A 23841-nucleotide genomic window follows, 5' to 3' on the forward strand; every position below is an offset into this window, starting at 1 on the left:
CTTCATTTTTTTTTCTGTTTATAATAAGTGTGGCACACACCTGACAGATATATACAGTACGGTATATGTATACATAAGATGCATTCACCATCCCGGGGGGACAAGATGACAGCAGTCACAATGCTAACACCAGCATCCTGACTACTGCCAGGAGACCAGCACTGGCATCAAAGAAGATACAGGCGCCAGGATCCTAACTGCCGGGATGCTGAATGCGAGAATGCTGGGGAGGGTTTAGGTACTAAGGATGGGCTTTAGGGTAAGGCTGTGGCTGCAGGTGGTGGGGGAGGGGAAGGTTAGGGATAGGCACTGTAGTGCTGTGGGATCCATACTATACAGGGCCTTCTAGGGGCACACTGACATACACGCACACTGCACAGGCTCTAGGGGCAAACTGACATATACATATACACACACAAGCACACACACATATACTGTACAGCAGGCATTCCCAACCACGGTCCTCAAGGCACACCAACAGTGCAGGTTTTGTAGATCTCCAGGCTTGAGCACAGGTGACTTAATTAGTATATGAGGGATTCTGATTAAACCATCCTTGCTGAAGCCTGGATATCACTAAAACCTGCACTGTTGGTGTGCCTTGAGGACCGTGGTTGGAACTGCCTGCTGTACAGGTTATAGGGGCACACTGGCATACACTCACCATTGTAAAGGCACACTGACACACACATACAGGGACCAGAGGCCTGCCACCCCATCCTCCTCCTTCCAACAAACAGGAACAGTACCTATTTGCTGCATGGCCCTGTGAGTGGCCCTAGATGAGGAGCGGGTTCGCACACGGTTTGCAGTGGTGCTTTCTTCCACCTCCAAGGTTTTTAGCTACAGGTTTGCCAGTTTCAGACAACAACCGTGTTGTTGTGCAGGTGACTGTCAAAACTGCTTCTGGCAGGTGTATTGATGCCGGTACCCACGAACAAATGAAAACTGTTATTACTCCAGCCTTTTCATGGTGCCGAAACTGGGCGGTTCTGCACGGCCCATTCTCAATTTGAAGGCTCTCAACCCTTATTTGAGAGAGTTTAAATTCAAAATGGAATCTCTCTTCTTCGTGGTTGCAGGACTTGAATTTTTTTTTTTTTTTTTTTTGGGTGTCCTTGGACATCAGATGCGTACCTACATACTCTTATATGGTCTCCTCATCAGATGTATCTCAGATTCACTGAAAGATCTTCATTACCAGTTCCAGGCGCTGCTTTTTGACCTTTGGTCAGCCCCAGGGTGTATTCAAAGGTCATGGAGGTTGTGGTGGTAATTCCGAATCCATAGGGCATCACGGTGCCTCGATGACCTACTCTTGAAGGCTCCTTCACAGGATCAGCTGCTGCAGAACCTAGAGGTAATTAGCAGTATATTCGTCATACATAGGTGGATTTTGAACCTTCCCAAGTCACATTTACAACTGACAGACTTCTGTTCATTTGCATGATTATGGACACTTGGAAGCAATGGAAATGTCTACATCCAGGCAAGGTATCCGCCCTCCAGGGCATGTTCCATCTGATTTTGAGGCACAGCAAGATATCCGTGCTGCTTTGTGTCGGACTCCTCTGTTGTATGGGAACGGCCATCGAGGCCATTCCTTATTCCCGATTTCACTCAAGACCATTTCAGGTTGATCTGTTAGCTCATTGGTCGGGGTCCCACTTTTTTCTTCACCACAGAGTATCCTTGGCCCTGCTTACAGTTGAGTGTTTCAGAGTGTAGGACTGGACGCTTCTCACTACTTGATGCAAGCCTTCGCGGCTGGGGAGCGTTGACTTGCAAATCTCAGTTCCAGGGTCTTTGTACTTGAGACAAGACTGTCAATAAGTATCCTGGAGCTGCGGGTCCTGTTCAATGCTCTGCAACTGATGCATCCTCTACTGGATGGGTTACACTGTCAGAGTTCAATCCGACATTGCCACCACGCTGGCATATATAAATCAACCGGGCTTCAGCAAGAGCCGTGCAGTCATGCGGGAAGTCATTCGGATCCTGATTTGGGTGGAGGAACATGCCAGCGCCCTCTCTGCAATATTCATTCCAGGGGTCGACGATTGTAAAGCTGACTAAGTCGGCAAGACAGATACAGGAGAGTGGGCCCTACATCCGAAGGTCTTCCGCATGTTATCCCAACATTGGGGCCTTCCACAAGTGGATCTGATGGCATCTTTCTGGAATAATCTGCTACCAGAATATTGTTCATGAACGAGATCTGGTAGCAGAGGTTGTTGAATCCTTGGAATTACCAATTTGTCTGCCTGTTGCCTCCTTTTTCCTCTGATTCATCACCTCCTGCAGTGCATAAAGCGAGAACGTGTCAAGTTCTGTTGATGGCTCCAGATTGACTGTCAGGTTTGATTTTTGGACCTACAGAGGTTTCTAATAGACCTGCCGTGGCTTCTTCCTCTGTGGGAAGATCTTCTGAAGAAAGGCCCTTTCCGTCTTTCTGGACTTAAAGCATCTACGTTTAATGGCATGTTGAGAGGGCCCTCTTCAGACACAGGGGGATTCCCCTAGCTGTTATTCTGATCATGCTTAATGCCTGCAAGGAGGTTACTTCAAAACACTTTCGCCACATCGGGAATGCTTGCATCTTCTGGTGTGAAAGTAGGAGGGCAGCCCCTCTGAGGTTCAAGGTGGTCTTGTCTTCTGCTGTTCCTTCAGGCAGGCTTTCGGCAGGCCTGCAGCTTGGTTCCTTGAAGGTATAGGTTTAGGCATTGTCAAATTCTTTAACAAAAAAATAGCTTATGCTAGATGTTCAGATGTTTTTCCAGGGGGTGGTCCAGTTGCATCCTCCGTTTGTTCCACCCACGGCTCCAGGGGATTTGGTTCTTGTTCTTTCCTTTCTGCAGTCATCTGTTATTGAGCGGTTTCAATTGGTGGAGCTCTAGCTTCTGCCTGGTGTGTGTCAGAGTTAGGCACTTTATCGTGTTGCACTACTTAATGCTTTTCTATATGTACAGGACTGAACTATGTACACGCATGTCTTTCTTTCCTAAGGTGGTTTCGAGTTTCCACTTAACTAACTCTGGTACCATTTTTTTTTTTTTTTCGATTCTTCACCTGCAGCTAGGTCTCTAGATGTGGTCTAAATGCTCAGGGTCTTTGTAGATAGGACTGCTTGCAAGGTGTATTTGTTTCACTATTCGCCAAGCTTATTTTTCTGTGTCTAGAATTCCTCCAGATAAGATCAGGGTGCATTCTACCTGTTTGATTGGTTTCCCTTGGGCGACTGTCCGTGCGGTTTCCTTAACCAACTCTGTAGACCGACTACATGGTCAAGTCAACATACCTTTGTATCCATTTCTACAGGTTTGACACCTTTGCGGCCTATGATACCCAATTGTGTTGTGTTGTATTGTAGTGTTCTCAGCACTCTTCAGCTCGGTATGGGATCTCTTGGACATCCCCACTGTAAAGACTACATTCCAGTGTTCCAGTGCTGGATGAAGGAGAAAACAGGATTTTGGTATCCACTGTTAAATCCATTTATCAGAGTCCACAGGGGACGCCCAACTGGCGCTGTTCTCCCTGCCTGGGCGAAGGTGTTTTTTTTTTTTTTTTTTTTTTTTATCTGCGGTTCTGCTTTTAGTTCAGTTTCCATGTCATTGTTCTGTTTACACGTTTGTGTTATGTTTTATGTGTCGCTTTGCTCCTTTTCTCTTGAATTCCCAGCTCTCCTTGGCATGGTTTACTGGGTTGGAGAGGGGTATAGAGGGGAAGAGCTGACACACCTTAATTTATTTAATTGGCCAGCTCCCAGTTACTACACTTTTATACCCACTGTAAAGTCTACATTCTGGTGTCCCCTGTGGATAAATTTAAAGGTCAGTACCAAAATCCTAATTTTTAGGCTGCAGTGAAGATGACCATTGATTATGTAGTGCACAGGTTTGTAGTTTATGCTATGTAATCCAGATGTGATATTTCTTTCCCATGGCTAGACATCTAAAATTATATCCCAGGAATTTGGGTCATTAAAGGGTTATCGTGGGGGTTTTCAGTTTTTTTTTTTCCGTGTGTACCAAGAGACAAATGATGCCCATAAAGTAACCTCTGCTAATGTGGTCCATACAGGCTTTAACAGATCAACAGCAGTTTGGAAAAGCAGATGAGATGTACGATCAGTGCATAGATCTAGAACCAGATAATGCCACAACATATGTTCATAAAGGGTAAGTGCTTTCTGATGGTTGATTTTTTTATTTTTTTCCCCCTGAACCAGTTCAGGTAAACTTGACACCAAATTATTATCTGTAAATTCTGAAGATGTGCAGTTTTTTTTTTTTCCAGTCCAGCTGGGTCCTACATTTCACTGGCACAGGAAGGCTGCATTATATACTCCCCCCGATGCTCTAATATGTACAAGTTATAGTAGAATAGTAATAAATTGCTACACATTTACCGTAAAGTACATTTCATTCTCTTCCGATGGAAATACAGACTTAATATCATGTGGTATAGGCTGGTAAACTGTGCCGGGCACTATTATTATTATTATTATTATTATTATTATTTAGAAGGCGCCACAAATTTTTTGCAGCACCGTACAAAGGAACCAGTACAGGGAGACAAACTTAACATTACAGTAAATGAATAACAAAATACAGGTAAAATGAATGCCACAATTCAATACACATTACAGCTTAAATGTAAGTAGTGAGGACTTGAACAATGTGCTACTAGAGGCTGGTGGCCAAAGATGGAGATGAATATGAGGCGAAGATGGTCGCTGAGTGTTTGAGCATGGGAGATCTGTGAGTGAAGGGAAGAGGGCCCTGCTCTGAAGAGCTTACAATCTAGTAGGAAGGGGAGACGGACAGATTACATGAGGTGCAAGCGATTGGGAGGTGGCTTGATGGCAGGATGTAAGCAGGCAGAGATTGTCCTAAACCGTTAAGTCCTTCTCTGAGCAGCCCAGGTTCTCCCAGCATTTGGCTGACTTTGTTTTTTCTATTTGGTGCCCGGCAAGAGCTGTAATGTGTGAGCAAGCTTACCTGACTTTTTGGAAAGAGGGGTAGAGTTTTGAAAAGATGGCGCTGAATGATTTCAAGATGTGCAAGCATACTTACCTATTCATGGAGTGAGTTGAAGACACCTCCTCCTGATTTCACACTCATTGGTACATGAAAATATAGACCTGATTTTAAAATATGAGAACTAATTGGTACACAAATATTTAGTGTGCAATTTTAGTTAAATTATTTTGTATTTCGTGAATTAACCTAAAATTGTACATAAAAAAACTTGTGTACAAATGAGTTCTCATATTCTATATAGGCAGCTGCAGCCCTGTTTGCCTAATTCCCTGCAGTCCATTTAGCCTTTTAAAAGAAAGCGAAAGTCTGGCTTCCTACGTCAGCTCCGCTCGAGGACCTTCTAGTGGAGGCATGAGTGGATCCAAACAAATGTTTTATAGTATCTAAGTGTATAAACATGTTCTGTCTCCTTCCTGCTGCTGACAGGGCCAAGTTGAAGTCCCATATTGCCAGTGTAGTCAAAGCAACTACTCTGCTATATCTGAATAAGGCTTTTTTTGAAGGACCCAACAGATAGGAAGCTTGAAACATTGCTAAAATCCATTTCTTCTAATGCTGGAGCTATTGTGCTTCCAGCCCTTGCGTCTGGGTGACTAAGGCCACTGGAAATTGATTTGATCCTGTAGACGATTGTCCATTTATGGACAGATCAGATCAGAGCAAATTTCTTGGGATCACCTTATTAGGGGGAGGTGAGCTCTTATTTCGGTGAAGCGGCCATTGAAATGGATGTTCTGACCTACAAAGTGTCTACGGTAGTGGCAAGAAGAGCTCTCTGGCTTTGTACAGATACAGGCTTTAAGAAGGCTATTCATCTTTCTGGTACGTCCTTCAACCAATTACTTTATAACAGGCCTTTTAGTGAATCTCAGAAAAGCAGTAGCCCTTTGGGAGTCCATCCACTTCTTGGCCTTCAAAATCTTAATCCAGTTCACTCTGAAAGTCTTTTTACTCTTATATTGCCACTGGAGCTGGCCAGTCACAACATGACGGCATCTCTTCACAACACCCAACTTCCTAGATATTTCTTATGCGCCAGCAATACAGGAGATCTACATTTGTTCTGCAGGTTCTCTGCAGATTAAACTGGGAAGGTGGCATTGTGATCCTTATGAATCCAGACTGCCCATGCAGAACTTAAGTGATGCTACTTGGTCTTTTCATAGACGTTCCACTTCCTGTTCCCCTCAAACCCGATCTTCTTTCTCAGAACCTGTTTCCATCTGGATCTTTTCTGTCTAGCTAAAAGTTTCTTGAAATTGGATACCCATACAATGCTACAGACTCCGAAGCCGCCGCCTTCCAAAATGATTTGCCTGTCGTGGGTCCTGTCTCTCACAGTTCATTGGGCTCTCCAGTCAGCTCCTTTTGAGCCATTGGACACTGTGGAGGTTCACAGACCTTTTCTGGAAGACTGTCTTTGTGTATACCTTGCAAAAGCCCCCTGCTAGGTTGTTATCCGATTTGAGCGTAATATATATTTTTTTCACTTGGATCGGTACTCTTCATGGACTAATTTGTGTTATGTTAATTTAATATCAAGCAGGCGATGCACCCCCTTCCTCCCAACCCCCTTCAGGGTATGTATTCTACCCCAGACAGAGGCCTCATTGGCTGTGGTAAGAGCCCTTTTAGATCTATGTTGACAGGACTGAACATTTCTGTAAGAGGGACTCTTTGTTCTGTATGACTTCAACAAACAGGTTGGCTGGGTTTTGCCAGATGGCTTAGTTTCATTATCCGCCACGCCTATTCCACAGCGGACCTTTCTTTCTCAACCATGGTGTGGATTCCCTCCATCCGGTCGCAGCAAAACGTGGAGCAGCTATAAAAAGTTGCCACGTGGTCCTCTGCTTATATGTTTTGTTCTTTTGACACCTTTATTTGATGGCTGTGAATGGGTTACTGAAAATTTTAATCGTCTATATTTTGACATGTGCGGAGCCTTAAGATATTTGTTTTAAAATTAAGATTTTTAACTTTTGAACAAAGCACCTTACTAGTTACAATGCGATGATCACTAGAGCAGGAAACAAAATCTTGGACTAAAGCGAATGGGTCAGAGTGTAAAGGTAAATTAGGTCAGAGATGTAAGTAGGAGAGGCTCTGTGAGTGTTCGAAGCTTGAGTTGGATTCTGAAAAGGAATCCAACATTAAAGGGCTTGTAAGAGAATGTGAGGTTGTAGTACATTTTAAAAAAAGAATAAATGAATGAAGGAACTTGCCTAAATATTCCTCTCTGTCTATATTTCCTTCATCTTTTATCCATTAAATCATTTTATAAATAAACTTTCATGGCTGCCATGGTCTTTACACTGCATCGGTTTACTTAAAAACATTTTATCTATACACAACCTACAGGAGAGACATTTTTGTATATGTGAAATTGGGATACAAGTGTGTAACTTTTTATTGCATGCAATGTAATTTTTTTATTTTTCTTTTACTTAGTTTACTTCAACTGCAGTGGAAGCAAGATCTGGATAAAGGCTTAGAGCTCATCAGCAAGGCCATTGAAATTGATAACAAATGTGACTTTGCCTACGAGACAATGGGGACAATAGAAGTTCAAAGGTTAGATAAAACAATTTGTATATTGTTTTTTATGTTTTCTTATGTATAACTTTGATTGCAACTTTTTTTTTTTTTCCTTGTTCTAGGGGAAATTTGGACAAAGCCATTGACATGTTCAATAAAGCCATTAATCTTGCTAAATCTGAAATGGAAATGGCGCATCTCTACTCACTATGTGATGCCGCTTACGCTCAGACAGAAGTTGCCAGAAAATATGGCTTGAAGCCTCCAACACTGTAAATGGACTCCCAGCAAATGTGATAGCTGAGAAGTATTGTCCTTATAAGACAAATCATTTCTCAAGGAGAATAGTGCATAAAAAAGGGGGGGAATTGCGGACCCTGATTTTCTGCTTTTGGTGTTGTCATCCATCCCTTCTCTTAGATGTTTTTGGTATCGTGAGTGTCTGGGTTTATTTGCCACATTTCCCTTTGTGACTTCAAAGGGCAAATAGAGGCGCCGCTGCATGAGAACAGAAGGACATAATTTGCCATGCAAATAAAACTGCTGAATTGTTTTTCTGTGTTCGTTAAGGAATGGGTGGTTATTTTGTGAGGTAGCTTTTTTTTCTTTTCTTTTTTTTTTATAAATGTTTCCTGATATTTTTTACATTTTGTTTTTCCTTTTTGCGTTACTATGGGTCCTATTCTCTTGTACATAATGGTTGATTTATTCCTTTTTAGTTGTAAACGGATAACTTATTTTTTAAGTTACCAGCTATGAAAATAAACACACTCAGCATGTTAAACTTCCCCTTCTAATTTATAGGAAGCTTATTTCACAGTTTTAATAAACTGCTTTTTTGTGTTGGGAATACCTCCACAATGTCCCCAACAGTGCAAATTGTGCAGGATTACGCTACCCGAGCGGACATCATTTTTTGATTGTCTGAGACCGTTCACAAAATTATCTTATTATGCTTTTGGACAGTTTTTTTCTGTCATATGCTGAGTCACAAGAAGGTACATTTGCAGTGATGGCAAGTTTTTGCAGGTCAGTTTGGAAATTCCTCCCAATGTTGCAAGGTCGCTGCCCAGCATGTCAGGAAATGCTTATAATGTGCCTGTTACTAACTAAACACAAGGTTTCAAAAGAATATTGCTTGTCCTCACCTGTATGTAAATGCGGATTCTCGGTGACAATTTTGAAAATTTAGTTCTCACAGCCTTTTATTCAAATTATAATTATTTTTCTGTGAAATATCAATAGTATGTTCTAAATAAAACCATAGCACTCATCCTCTTATGGCCATCTGTATTTTTTTATTTTTTTTGTCGGTTCTGGTAAAATGACATTACTTTTTTTCCCTCTCCATTTATCTTTTTAAATTATCTTTTTTTTTTTTTTTTTTTTTTTTTGCAAATGGTTGATTTTGTCTCTTGGTGGAAATAAATCCTATATTAAAGCAGTTGAAAAAAATCAGATGGATTATTTTTATCTGCAGATCTCGAGAACAAAGATAGTTCGTAAGTGTAGCATGATACATGCAAATGCTTATTTTCCAATTAAGACCGGGAAAAATGTAGAATGATTTGCAAACCCACTCAATCCTTCATCGGTCACACTGTCTTCATACTTTAAAAGAAAATCATTTTTTAATGTTTGCTCTGCTATCCACAATGTCTGAATTTTGACAGATTTACAGCGAGATGACACTAAAAAAAAATTAAAAAAAAATCCTGAGCTAGTTATAGCCATTTGAGAACAATATCGATAAAGGGATAAAAGATTAAGGTTATAAAACCAAAAAGAATTTCTCCTTTAGTTACCATAAATGCCGTATTATCCTCTTGTATGCCGCATTAGCCTCGGTTCTTTGGGGCAGATATATTAAGCTTTAACGAGAGATAAATTCAAGGGTGATAAAGAGAGATAAATGTCCAGCCAATCACCTGCTAACTGCCATGTTACAGGCTGTGTTTGAAAAAAGTCAGTGAGGAGCTGATTGGCTGGACGTTTATCTCTTTATCAACCTTGCATTTATCTCTTGTTAAGGCTTAATATATCTGCCCCTTTGCTTTTATAGTGAAGAAATATGTTTGAGGTATAAAAATAAAGGTCTTGCCATGGAGATGTGTGAGTAAAAATGATCTTGAGGCAACGTTTGGGCATTGCAAAGTTCCCATGTAACCTTTGTGAGAATCGTGTGCGTGCAATTTAAATGTTTGCTCTACTGCTAGATTCAAAATAGACACTTTATATGTTTACCGTTCTAAAGGGGATCATTGGTTTTATCTACATGAGGCACTAATGGTGTGTACACACGGTACAATCAGCATGAGTTTTCGACTATATTGTAAAAATCGCATGCAGATTGCACAGGGTTTTTTACCTTGCGATCCCGATGCGCGCTCCCGGGACAGCACAAATCGAAACCCAGATAGACGGGGCTGCAATGACAATATAGTGCAGATGTGCACTATATCGTCCAAATCGCATGCATGTCGGGTGGCTTGCCGTGTGATTCGATCTCAATGCGATATGATCGAACAGCAAGCCTATCGACCGTGTGTACACACCATAAGTTCAGTGTCGGACTTGGTGTATGCAAGATGTTACACGATTAGTCCTTATGTAAGTAAATACTTTATTGCGTACTTACTCTAAACCGTTTATTTAAAAAAAAAAAAAGACTATGTTTGGACAGGTTTCCACAAGTACAGTGTGAATTGGTGAGGAGCTGTTAAATTATGATATGTGATGGAAACTGAATGTTTATAATGGCAATGCTCCATGTAGCATGTTCTTATCTGCCAGATGTAAACATGGCTGCTTTCTACAAATTGCTAATGAAAACCAGATATCCTATGTCAGCATATTATCCTTGTTGGCAGTGCTCCAGGTTTGCTGGCTGTAAAACCAAGAGAAGATCCAGGCTGCTCCAATTGCTACAACATTTTCCTTTTTCTTTTAGGTTTAATGGGCGATAATCATTTTATTTTGTTATTTTGTTTTGGATAGACAGTCTGGGTTTAGCCACATAAAACTGCTAAACCCACTCAGTGCTGGGCACAACCTGAAAAGTGCAACTTTGGCAGGGGTCACTTTTCACATTTAAGCTTGCCAGCGCACTCAGCAACAATTGAATTGCTCCGTTGAGCGCCATCTATTGACGGCCATGGTGAGAAGTAATTTAATTTTCCCCATTGTCCATTATAAGCATTGTATTTATAGAGTTGTTTAAGCAGTGTTATCTGGATGTAACAATCAGTCCAATTTTGTATCTAATTGATCTCCTCCAGTATGCCAACCCGGTACTTGTGAGTTATCCGGGCTCCCGATTTTTTTAGTGTATGCCTTAAGTTAAGGCATACAATCCGATGCAATGCGATATCGCATCGCATCCGACCATCGGATGCGATGACCTGATTTTTCCATAGGAATCAATGTTAAAATGGACTGAGTCCATTTTAACATGGAATTCATTTTCATACCCCTACTATCCAAGTGGGCATGGAGTTGGATATAAACCTGTGGCGAGCGTAGCGAGCCACCGAGCCCGAAGCGTGGCGAGCGGACGGTATTCCGTGTCCCCTCGCGGGGCTCGCTACGCTCGCCACGCTTCGGGCTCGGTGGCTCGCTACGCTCGCCACAGGTTTATATCCAACTCCATGCCCACTTGGATAGTAGGGGTATGAAAAGGACCCCTTTCTCCTACCGCAGCAGGGGACACTGCAGTACTGACGTATGAGATATAGTGGGTGCATAGGAGGAGTCGGCACTTAAGTGAAAATTTCGTCTGTGGCTGGCTCCTCCCCCCTCTATCTCCCTCCAGACACCAGTCTTAAAAAAGTGCCGGAGGAGTCGGTATCCTCGGCAAGGTCTCCGCAGGAGACTAGGTTTTTTTTTGTGTATTTTAATTTCTATTCATTTTTAGAATGACACAGGCATCCCGGCAGGGTGCCTGCTTCGTTGGAGCTCTGGAGGGTCTGGTCGGTACTGCGTGCAGCTACCTTCCAGTACCCAGCCACCGGAGCATCGGCTTCGGGGACCCGCCGCAGCTGCTTGCGGCTAGCGTTACGGGTCCACGGCGGTTTCCCCCTCAGCCAGAGCAAGAAGAATACAGGGGGCGGCCAGAGAGAGAGCGCGCTGGCCGGGCAGTATCGTCGCGGCGTCAGCGCGACGATGATGTCATCAGTATCCGGCGGGCGCGGGAAGAGGTGGCTTGTGGGAGGTCCTTCTTCCGCGCGGACGCCATTAAGGAGAGGTGACTGCTGCTACACAGAGTCTGCAGGCTGGTTCGCTTTCCTGAGCAGGCTTCATTCAGCGCTGTCTTCCGTTTGCTACAGGGTACTGTGAGTAAAGGAGGATTTTTTATACACACACACGCATTGGGAGGGTTTGTGGCTCCTCTCTCCCTATTGACACCCAGACTCTAGGCTTGTTCCTTTATTAGGAGATTGAGCTCTAAGGGGTGTTTTGGGTGTGTGTGTCTGAAGTGAGCCTGTGTGTCTTGTGATTTACTGGGGCACCTGTGCAGTTATGGCTGGAAAGGGTACTTCTTCCAAGGCAGCTGTTAAGCTGTATGCTTGTAAAAGCTGCAAGGGGCAATATACTCAGCACACTAAGGGTGTTTCACTCTGTGCTCCCTGTTATGATTTATCAAAGGCTTCTGCGTCTGTCCCTCAGACTCCTACTGCTGTGGATCCTATTCACAGTGTGTTAGCTAATTTAACTGCTGAATTGGTGGCCTCTAGGAAGGACAGGGAGCGCATGCAGTCTCAGCTTTCTAGCATGGCTGCTGCAGAACCTGGTTGGGCCAGGACACTTATTTCTTCGGTGGATTCTCTGTCTCAGTCGCTGGCTGGCACTGCACAGAGGAACCCTCCTTCACAGGTAGCTGCCAAAAGGAAGGCAGGGGTGTCCTTGGCTATCCCTCATCATGCAGATGATGATGATGGGTTAGAGGTTTTAGAGGATGGTGAGTATGTAACGCCACAGGTTCTGGAGTCTACTCAGGAGTTTTTGGATGAAGAGGACGCTCAGGGAGTGGACGGCCTTATCAGGGCTGTTAGGTCTACTTTAAATCTAGAAGAGACGCGGGCTCCGCCTCAGGTTTCTATCTTTGGCCGTGTACAGAAGACGCCAGTGTATTTTCCAGACTCGGCTGAGCTGGATAATCCACTGTTAGATATCTGGAAAACTCCGGATAAGAAATTTCAGATTTCTTCTCGCTTAAAATCTCTCTATCCCTTCTCCCCTGAATCCAGGGAAAAATGGGAGGCTCCGCCTACGCCGGATGTGTCTCTTTCTAGGCTTTCAAAGAAGTCGACTCTTCCAGTTCCGGGGGCGGTCGGCTTGAAGGAGGCACCAGATCGGAGGTTGGATACCTCTTTAAAGACTATTTTCTCCACAGCAGGGGTTTTGTTAAGACCTGCGCTGGCCTCCGCCTGGGTGGCTCGGGCCATGGAGGTTTGGGCGTCTCAGCTGGTGTCTGGTTTGGAACAGGACAGTCCTAAAGAGGATTTATTGTCCTTGGCTGAATTTATCAGAGATGCGTCCACTTATATTGGGGAAGCGGCTGCAGACGTGGCGTCCCTTGGAGCAAAGGTTTCGGCTTCAGCTGTTGTGGCCAGAAGGGCAGTTTGGCTGCGGCCGTGGCAGGCTGAGGCTGAAATAAAGAAGGCGGTTGAAGCTCTGCCTTTTTCAGGTGATATGCTGTTTGGTGCGGAGCTGGACAAGCTTATTGCCCAGGCTACGGGGGGCAAGTCTGCGTTTTTACCCTCTTCAGCTCCGCCTCCTAAGCGCCAATTTGTGGCGCCTTCCTTTCGGGCCTTTCGTGGCTCATCAGGTTTTAGAGGTAAGACAAGAGGAGGCTTCTCCTCTTTCCGAGGCCGTAGAGGAAGAGGTGCCAGAGTGGCCCCAACTGCGGCCGCCACTGCCCGCAGGCCAGATCCCAAGGCCACTGACAAACCAGTGGCATGACGGTCTCGCAGCCCACGTGGGGGATTCCATTGTGGGCGCGCGACTGTTGCAGTTTGCAGAAATTTGGAGGGCCCACTGCAGGGATGCATGGGTGCTGGACAGCGTCTCCCAGCGATACAAACTGCAATTCGCGTCGACCCCTCCCTCAAGATTTTTTCGGATAGGTCTGCCAAGGAAAGAGGAGGAATGTCAGGCTCTGCGTGGTTCCATTCAGGGTCTGTTAGACGCAAGAGTAGTGGTCCCAGTCCCGGCTTCACAGCAGGGCGGAGGGTTCTATTCCAGCGTCTTCGTGGTGCCCAAGCCGGACGGCTCGGTGCGGCCTATCCTAAATTTAAAGGATTTAAACCTCCATATTTGTTATCAGCGGTTCAAAATGGAGTCCATTCGGTCCGTGGTGGCGTCTCTAGAAAAGGGAGAATTCTTGATGTCATTGGACATCAAGGATGCGTACCTGCACGTACCAATTTGGGAACCCCATCAGTGTTTTCTGAGATTTGCAATAGACGATTGCCATTACCAGTTTCAGGCTCTTCCTTTTGGCCTGTCTTCGGCTCCCAGAGTCTTTACAAAGATCATGGCGGGTATGATTGCAGCACTCAGGCTCCAGGGAATAACAATTATTCCATATTTGGACGATTTGCTAATCAAAGCGCCAAGTCGGGAGAAGCTGGTAGAGCACGCCATGGTAGCTTGCAAATTCTTGGTAGACCATGGTTGGATTCTAAATCTCAAAAAGTCTCATCTAACACCGTCAAGGAAATTAAAGTTCCTGGGTCTCATTTTGGATACAGAAAACGAGACGGTTTCACTTCCGTTGGACAAGGTGCGTGCAATTCAAAAGATGGTAAGACACGTTTTGGCTTTACGAAGGGTGTCAGCGCACACTTGCACACGTTTACTGGGAATGATGGTAGCCTCTTTCGAGGCTCTACCATATGGACGTTTTCACACAAGAACTTTTCAAGAAAACCTTCTGTCCCAGTGGTCGGGATCCCACTTGGAGATCCACAAAAGAATTTTTCTTTCGAGGGAAGCGCGTCTGTCTCTGAACTGGTGGCTGTCAACTTCTCATCTGTTGAAGGGCCGAAGTTTCAGACCATGCATTTGGACTATTCTGACAACGGATGCCAGCCTGAGAGGTTGGGGAGCTGTGACCCAAGGTTATACTTTTCAGGGCCGTTGGTCTGTCCAGGAGGCCAAGTTATCGATCAACATTCTGGAGCTCAGGGCCATCAGGTTGGCACTCCTTCAGGCACAGGACCTGCTCAAGGGTCTGCCAATAATGATCCAGTCCGACAATGCGACCGCGGTTGCTTATATAAACCGGCAGGGCGGGACGAAGAGCAGGGCAGCAATGAAGGAGGTTCGTCCAATTTTGCAATGGGCAGAAGCTTATGCATCCAATCTCACAGCAGTCTTCCTGCCGGGAGTGGAGAACTGGCAGGCGGATTACCTAAGTCGCCAGGATTTCCATCCAGGAGAATGGACCCTAAATCCGGAGGTTTTCCAACTCCTCACGCGGCGGTGGGGGACGCCTCAGATCGACATGATGGCGTCCAGACTGAATCACCAACTTCCTCTTTACTGTGCCAGATCGAGAGATCCGGGAGCCTGGGCGGTGGATGCTTTCTCGATTCATTGGAATTTCGACCTCATCTACATCTTCCCTCCGTTTCCTTTGTTAGCACAGGTACTCAAACGGATAAAAAGAGGGTCAGCTTCAGCGATTCTAATAGCCCCAGATTGGCCGAGAAGGGCTTGGTACTCGGACTTGAAGCTTCTTCAGGCCGATCGTCCGTGGCGTCTTCCTCTCAGGGAGGATCTGTTGCAGCAAGGACCGTTCGCTTACCCAGGCTTGACGCAGCTTCGTTTGACGGCGTGGCTGTTGAAGCCGACCTGTTAAAAAGGCGGTGACAGTAATTCCCACCATGCTTAGGGCTAGGAAGGAGGTAACTTCCAAGCATTATCACCGTATTTGGAAGTCTTATGTGGCATGGTGTCAGAGGAAGAAGGTGGAGAGAGCGGTCTTTCAGCTAGCTCGCCTTTTGGAATTTCTTCAAGCGGGGCTGGATAAGGGCCTTCGGTTAGGTTCGATTAAGGTCCAAATTTCCGCTTTGTCGGTATTTTTCAACAAAAAATTGGCACTCATTCCGGAGGTGCAGACTTTTTTGAAGGGAGCTTTACGGTTGCAGTCTCCGTATGTCCCTCCGACTGAGCCTTGGGATTTGGGGCTCCTGTTGGAGTTTCTCAAATCTGAGTCTTTTGAACCACTGGATTCAGTGGACTTGAAATGGTTGACATGGAAGACTCTGATGCTCTTGGCATTGGCGTCAGCCAGGAGAGTTTCAGAGCTGGGGGCTCTGCTTTGTCGTCCTCCGTTTTTGATTTTTCACAGAGACCGTGCAGAGCTAAGGACTAATCCTAAATTCCTTCCCAAGGTAGTCTCTTCCTTTCACGTGAACCAGCCGATAGTGGTTCCGGCCTTGTCTGGGTCTTCTGAAAGTTTGGATGTTGTAAGAGCATTACGCATCTATGTGGATAGGACTGCTTCTTTTCGGAAGACGGAATCTTTATTTGTTTTGTTTGGGGCAGAAAAGAAGGGTTGGCCAGCGTCGAAGCAGACTCTGGCCAGGTGGTTGTGCCTGACTATCAAGGAGGCGTATGCAAAAGCCTGCATTCAGGTTCCTCAAAATGTTTCTGCCCATTCTACCAGATCGGTCAGTACTTCCTGGGCGGCTGCCAGGGGAGTGTCACTGACTCAGGTTTGTAGAGCCGCCACGTGGGTAGGCTCCAACACCTTTGCTAGGTTCTACAAGTTTGATAGGTTTGCCAGGGAAGATTCTTCTTTTGGCAGAGCTGTCTTACAAGATCCTCAGCGCTCGCCCTCCCGGGTGTAGTGGCTTTGGTATCATCTCATACGTCAGTACTGCAGTGTCCCCTGCTGCGGTAGGAGAAACAAGGAATTTGGTACTTACCGATAATTCCCTTTCTCCGAGGCAGCAGGGGACACTGCACGCCCGCCCAGCGCTTTGGTTCCTTTTTTAGCAGTACCGTTCCTGCCATGATTGTTTGGGGGTCCTGCTAGTTCTGTATTTTTACAGATTGTATTATTTATCTGTATTGTTTGGTTTCATGAATGCATGTCTGTGGTAGAAGGGTTTACCTAATGTTCTTTGTTACAGTCTGTGGTTTCTACTTTGCCTGTCTCCTTTATCTCTCGGTCACGTTTTTTAAGACTGGTGTCTGGAGGGAGATAGAGGGGGGAGGAGCCAGCCACAGACGAAATTTTCACTTAAGTGCCGACTCCTCCTATGCACCCACTCTATCTCATACGTCAGTACTGCAGTGTCCCCTGCTGCCTCGGAGAAAGGGAATTATCGGTAAGTACCAAATTCCTTGTTTTTCCCATTGAATTCCATGTTAAAATGGACTCAGTCCATTTTAACATTGATTCCTATGGAAAAATCGGGTCATCGCATCGCATCCGATGGTCGCATGCGATGCCCCGATCCGACCCGATTTAAAAATCGGGCGCCCGGATAACTCATAAGTACCGCCAACCCTTATGAACATCAAAACAAGCCTACCAGCTGGCTCCTAGGTTTGGAGCATCCGTTGTCCCTTGTTTACGAAGAAATAATCCAATCAAGAAAAACAACTTGGCCTGTACTATTCTTGACATAAATGTATAACCCATGGCACATACCATCGGTTTTCTTACTCTGAGTTTATTTACTCCTGTCTTACTACATTGTTACACGTATCTGCACCTTTATTTCTGTATCTAATTTTATGTACTTTACTTTTGCAGAAAAAAGTTTTATTAGAGAAGACGATCAGAAATGCATCTTTGACTTACGTTGAAGCTACACACTCTTGTAAAACATTTGGAGCCACCACCGTTTGTTACACAATGCTATTCATGTGTTTATTGAACTTTTATTTATCACTAAACTTAAAATCTGATTTTATGTGAAGGAACTACTGACTTCAAATGTTTCTGGAGCTAGAGAGAATTGAAATGATTATATTTACAGTAAGATTTGTTTACTTCTGGTGCTGCTCCCCACCCTATTCATGATTCCAACCAAAATTGCAAACCCTGTATGTAGAGGGCTCTAATTTCAGGGTAATTCTAAAAAACAATGCTTAGAAATAGTTCATACATTTAATAGTGATCAACTTATAGTAACATGTTATACATACCGGATTTCAAAAATTTTGGTGCTCTTTAGAGGTGCCAGTAAAAATCACTTAAGGCTTCCAAACATTAGGCCGACTTGTCCTTAGAACTAGTTGGCCCTGATTTCCCCATGAGCTCCTTCCCCCCACCCCTAGCTGCCTGGGAGAGCTCATTAAGATTTGGCACATGATGTGCCATTTTTTACATGTAAGCCCAGGGAGCTGCAGGCGGAGACCGTCAGAATTCAAAAATGCTTTTCGCAAGACTGGTTGGCTCAGAAATCTGTCACCCAATCAGCGGCCTTCTATTCGGGTGGCTGCTGATTTATCAGCAGCCACCCAGTCTTTTGAAGAGAACTTTAAATTCTCCACGCTGGACCCATCCCGCTGCACCATATCAGATGCAATACATCACTGGTACTTAGCACCTGAGATTTGCTGCTGAAGGCTGCACATAAGATTTATTTAAACATATGTGCAGCCTGTATGAACTTTGGGCGAGATTTTTTTTCCCCTCAAATTGCCCTCTATCGCCGTTTTTTAAAATCACATTTTTGCCGCGAATTCGCATATTTAATGAGGTGTGTATTCCGGCATGAAAAGTGCGAGATTGCGATGTAGGGCGATTTTTGGGATGAAAAGTTGCGATTTTGTTAAAATGTGCGATTTTGTGATTAAAAACAAAAATTGGCGTGAGGTCCCCCCTCCTGTACATAACCAGCCCCAGGCTCATTGAGCCGGACTTGGTTCCAAAAATACGGGGGGACAAAAAGCGTAGGGGTCCCCCGTATTTCTGAAACCAGCCCCGGATTCTTGGACCAGTCCTGGTTCCAAAAATACGGGGGACAAAAAATCTGGGGGTCCCCTGTATTTTGAAACCAGCACCGGGCTCCAACAGCCCGCAGTGTCATGCCACAGCCGGGGGACACTTTTTACACAAGGTCCCCCGGCCGTACCATGAGCACCGTGGCTGGTCAGCCTAGGATGGGGTACCTGGAGGAGTGTGGTCCCCCCAGGCTTCACCTGTCCAGGGCTGAAGCCCGGGGCTGTCACCGGCATCCCTGGCCAATGGACGCCGGCCTGATATGGTTAAATTCACATTCCTAACATTGCTTAATACAGGAGAACTACAAGTGCCAGCAGACCTCCCCCGCATGCTGGGACTTGGAGAACCACAAGTCCCAGCATGCAGGGTCTTAATGGGCCCACTGGGACTTGTAGTCCACCTGTAAAAAGAATGTTAAAATAAAACACACATACAGAAAAGTAAAACTATACTACATACACATCCACACACCTCACTTTTACACCCACATTCTTACCGATCCAGCGCTGGTCTCTCTGCAGCAGAGCCAGACAGCCCACACTGACAGCGGGCTGACCAGATTTCTCTGATGCAGCTAACAGCTTCTGTCGCGCTGTCCCAGCGCTACACAGGCTGAGAGCGTGATTGGGCGATGCGTCTCCATGGAGACACATAACGCGACAGAAGCCGTTAGCTGCATCGGAGAAAGCCGGTCAGCCCGCGTTCAGTGCGGCTCTGAGTGCACTAAAGCTGTCTACATTTCTTATTTTGTAAATGACAATAAATATTACAATAAACACGTTTGTGATCCTTGGTTTCACTTCCACCAGACAATGGGGGGTATTCAATGTGCGGGTCACGGCAGTCGAGCTGGCTCGAAAGCTGTGACCCAATCCCGTTCTCTGTCAGCTTGACCGAGAACAAGCAGGCAGGATTCAATGTCCCGCCTGACGGGGAGTGAGAAGGGGGTGTGGCCGCGAGAAGTGGCCAGGAATAGTTGAGCTGCGGCGGGATGGGAGATGCTCGCCGGTGATTGAATATCCCCCATAATATTTTTTTCAAGTCATTTTTTTATTGGTAGTGTAACAGTAATAAATAACCAAGACTTTGTGGTCATCAAAGAAGTAGGGGTTAAATCGGTGTATTATACAAACTATGATGGACTCAATGCAAGGTATTAAATAGTCAATTGTGTTGCTTGAAGTCAAGCAGAAAAATGTATTGGACATTCTACAATTAATTTATTTAAAGGAGTTATTCTCAAGCTCAGGGGCAGATCTATTAAAACTGGAGAAGTGATAAAGTGGAGGTTGGTTAAAACTCCAGCCAGTCAGCTCCTAACTGTTGAAAAATGACAGGAGTTGACTGGATGTTATCACCCTTTGCTTTATCGCTCCCAGCTTAATAAATATGCTGTCTGTCTTCAAAAATACCTAACCGATCATATTTTCCAGGTTTCTTGTGGATTTTTAAAATGTGACAGGTGGTGAAAAGCTGAACTGTTAGATGTTTGGGAACCACTGTTTTTAAATTTTTCTGTGTGCGGAAAGTGTTAAAATGCACTAGATCAATGTATTTTAGGGCAGATAAAGGGCTTCACTTCAATTTACAACCCACATGGAAATAAGCATGCACCTGTAAGCATGTTACTCATGTTCCATGGTACATTAGTCAAATCTTACTATATTTAATAACTATTTTTAAGTTGAGACTTTCCTACCTGTATATTTACCTTCTGGTATATAAATATATAAAAACCCACACAAAAAGAGTACAGATGTTCCCTCCAATGGCACCTGCAATGGAAAATGATGTCCTTATTAATAAAGAAACAACCCTCTTCTCTGTAAGTATGATAATACAATAACACATGCTCCTTTTAAAAAGAAAACGTATCCTCTTCTCCGCACAAATGGACAAGCAATGTGAGCTATTGAATCCCTTTAACCAGCAACAATAGGGCTGTTCCACTCCAGGTATAATTCATAAATACCGAAAAAAATGAACAAAGAAATGGTACATAGAGTAATACCGGTTTATTTAAACATAAGAAATACACAAACATGAAAATGAAGTAGGCAATGGCCAATTACCCAGATGGTGGAGAACTGAGAATTAACTGAGTTCTCATACGCACATGGGGTAGGAGGTAAATACCTGGGATCAACCTCCACACTTAGGCAAACAGGGTAACAGGTCCAAAGTCCATCCACAGATCCACTTGATGGGCAGCAAGAGCTCCAAACGCATTTTCGAACAACAACTATGATCTTCGATGAGAATGCTCCTGATTGCCCTCTCTCTATATTTAAGCTAACATCAGCCAATCACAATACATAAACACGTCCATCCTCAATAACACTGCCACTGCTTGTAGTTTGTGCCAGGATCCCCGGCTCCTAAGACCACCATCTGAGTCACCGGATGCTGTACCACCATTTAAAAATGTACGCCTTTCCTAGGTGGAGCCAGTGCTTAGCACCTTGCAGTCTTCCAGCTACCCCAGAATTTCTACACAGTCGGCGGCCATCTGAGCACCTCGTGCACTGGAGCCTGTGCAGGGACAGGACCTGTATCTGCTGCTGTTGCTGGCCTCAGACAGGTCCGCTTAGCCACTGGCTTCACAAGAGGGCCCAAGGATCTGTGAGTTACACAGTGGGGACTTGGAAGCATCTTCAGGCGAGAGAGGTTGTGTAGTAATTTGTAAGTCATAGCTCTCCTGTATTATATGCCATAGCGCAGTACTGACGTGTAGCAGCCTCTCTTTTCTAGCTCTTCTGTCCAGTCCTTTAACTTCTTCTGTAACCTATTGCTCCTCTATTGTGTGCATAGTGTGTACTGTATGGGGAATACTATGGCAGGAGGTAGCTCAAAAGCACCTCACAAGGGCCCTTATTCAGATCGGTGCGGCCGGAGCCGCATATGCGGCTCCGACCGTGCAGGCGAATCCCCGCCTTCCATACGGATCGCCACGGCCGTCCGTACGCGGACATGTAGCGGTCCGCATGAAAATGGCGGGGGATACGCCTCCACCATCTTGGAGCAGCCCCCTGCATTCGATGGTCGCCGACCATCGAAGGCAGGGCCGCACGCTCCACCAGCTCCCGCAACCATAGACCTCACGGACACTTGTCCGTGTGAAAGCATGTATGGGGGCGGGCAGCTGACATCCGGCGATGTCAGATGCCCGCCCCCAACACATGCGTCACAGCCTCATTACCATGCGTACGCCCCGCGTTTGCATGGGAACGCCCATGAAACGCGGGGCGTATGCATAGGGAAATGAGGCTTAGTAGCCCCTCACGCCCCTATCCACCCCCTTTGCGGCGGTAAAAAAACTTGTGCGGCGATTTCGCCTGCACATGCGCAGAGTGCCCTCTGCACATGCGCAGAGCGAAAACATCGGCGGAACGGCCGCAAGCGGCCGTTACCGCTTAGATCAGAATAACCTCCATGGTGACATGTAAAAGATGTAACACCAAATTTACTCCTCAATCAGATGGCACACATATCTGTGATAATTTTACAGAACCTTCTGTACTACCACCCCAGCAGGTCATCCCTGCATGGGCCTAACAACTTACAGAGGTTATTTCTCATTTTTACTCTGAATTGTCAGCCTCACAGAAAGATAGGGAGGCCGCCAAGTCCCAACTGGCCGATTTAACATCAGCCGTGGAATCTCTTACCAGATCCCTAGCTCCAGGGGACCCTGAGCCTATGGCCCCTCTGGCTTTGCCTAGCTGTAGAAGACTTTCCAGACAGAGTACACAGATGGGTCAGATGATGACATGCCACCTTTAGAAGGTAAGTTTGCCGACCCAATTGGATTATGAGAGGAACAACCAGTTCCAGAACCAATTTCTCAGGGGTTGGAGGACCTAATTGCTATGGTTAAATCAACCTTAAAAGTAGAGGATGAGGCCTTATTGCCATCTGCAGAAGTTTTGGGAAAGAAGCAGAGAAGCAGCCGCTTTCCCTGTGTCGGAGGAATTGGACCTCAATTTAAAGGGTGAAATTTAATAGGATGAGAGATTTGGTAAGAAATCTCCTGTTTTTTTAAGGCAGCAATCATTGATACTTTAAATTCAAACAGGTTTTGCAGTGATTGCTTCTTTAAAAAAACTGGAGATTTCACCCATTAAATGATTGGCTTCATCCAGATAAATGTTTTTAGGTATCAAGCAGATTCTTGACTTCATACCCTCTGCCCTCGGTGGATCAGTTATGGTGTGTACACACGGTACTTTTTGCCTTCTTGACGATATAGTCAACATCGGATCGGAATCGGATGCAGATCGCCAGGGTTTTAACCCTTGCGATCCCGATCCGATTCCGATGCGCATTCACGTATCACAAGGCAGAAAGTCTTGTCTGCCTTGACTATATAGTGCAGATCTGCACTATATAGTCAGACGTGTATGCAAATTGGATGTGCCTTCAGATACTATCCACGATCTGGTCGGATCGTGGATAGTATCTTAAGGCACATCTGACCGTGTGTACACACCATTAGTCTCTCTTCTCTCAAAGAAGACACTGCTCCGTATACTGAGTGTCTCTTTCCTTAAGGACACTTCTGACAGGAAGCTGGTGATATTACATCGTCTTGCACAAGTGGGCTGTTGGGTAAATAAGGCAATGGAGACCTGGGCAGCGCAGATCTCCAAGGAAATACCTGGCAACGGGTGAGTTGGTGGTTCTGGCATTAGGAGAGCTGCGGCCTATCTTGTAAAGACTTCAGCTGATTTATGCATGGTAGCATCACATATTTTGTCCATTTCCGCACTCAGGGCTCTCTGGCAGGCCGACGCGGAGTCCAAAAAGACAGTGGAAGCCCTACCTTTTCAAGCAAGCAAGATGAATTTTTTTCACATTTAAGATATCTGCATATAAAAAGTCAAGAAATTTTGAAAGCAAAGAACAAAATCGACCAACTATGTCATTCTGTAATCAGTTAGACATGACCTATACAATTCAATATCAATTCTCTAAATTGTGCTGGTTGCATCAGTTCTTCTGTTAATCTGAAAAAAAAAAAGTGTTTTGCCATCTTCCATTCCTAGTTGACTGGTGCTGTATATACAGTAGGAGCAATTCTAATCCTGTATTCTCTATGGCTCCAAAAAAGAAACCTCCACTTGAGAAATTTGCATAAATAATTCAACTGTGGTACGTACAGAAAGTGACAGCATTTCCTTTATGAGTTATCTGATGTGATTTTATTTAATTTTTTGCTTGTGACTAGCTTCATCTGATTTATTGTTACATGTTCTCCAGTCTTTAAAACCCCATCAGAATTTAACTTCT

General features: G+C 44.9%; 1 protein-coding gene across 1 annotated transcript in view; it reads left to right on the forward strand.

Moving 5' to 3' along the window:
• The window catches only part of TOMM70 (translocase of outer mitochondrial membrane 70), a 40805-nt gene extending 31949 nt beyond the window's left edge, over positions 1-8856 (forward strand). Inside the window, exons 10-12 of the mRNA XM_083171992.1 lie at positions 4084-4181; positions 7497-7619; positions 7706-8856. Of these exons, the coding sequence (XP_083028118.1) occupies positions 4084-4181; positions 7497-7619; positions 7706-7859 (375 nt within the window). The 3' untranslated portion in view covers positions 7860-8856. The remainder of the gene's footprint in view (positions 1-4083; positions 4182-7496; positions 7620-7705) is intronic.
• Positions 8857-23841: the final 14985 nt, after the last annotated feature.

Source organism: Crinia signifera, chromosome 2 (assembly GCF_055691185.1).
Source record: "Crinia signifera chromosome 2, ASM5569118v1, whole genome shotgun sequence".
In the NCBI taxonomy this organism is placed as follows: Eukaryota; Metazoa; Chordata; class Amphibia; order Anura; family Myobatrachidae; genus Crinia; species Crinia signifera.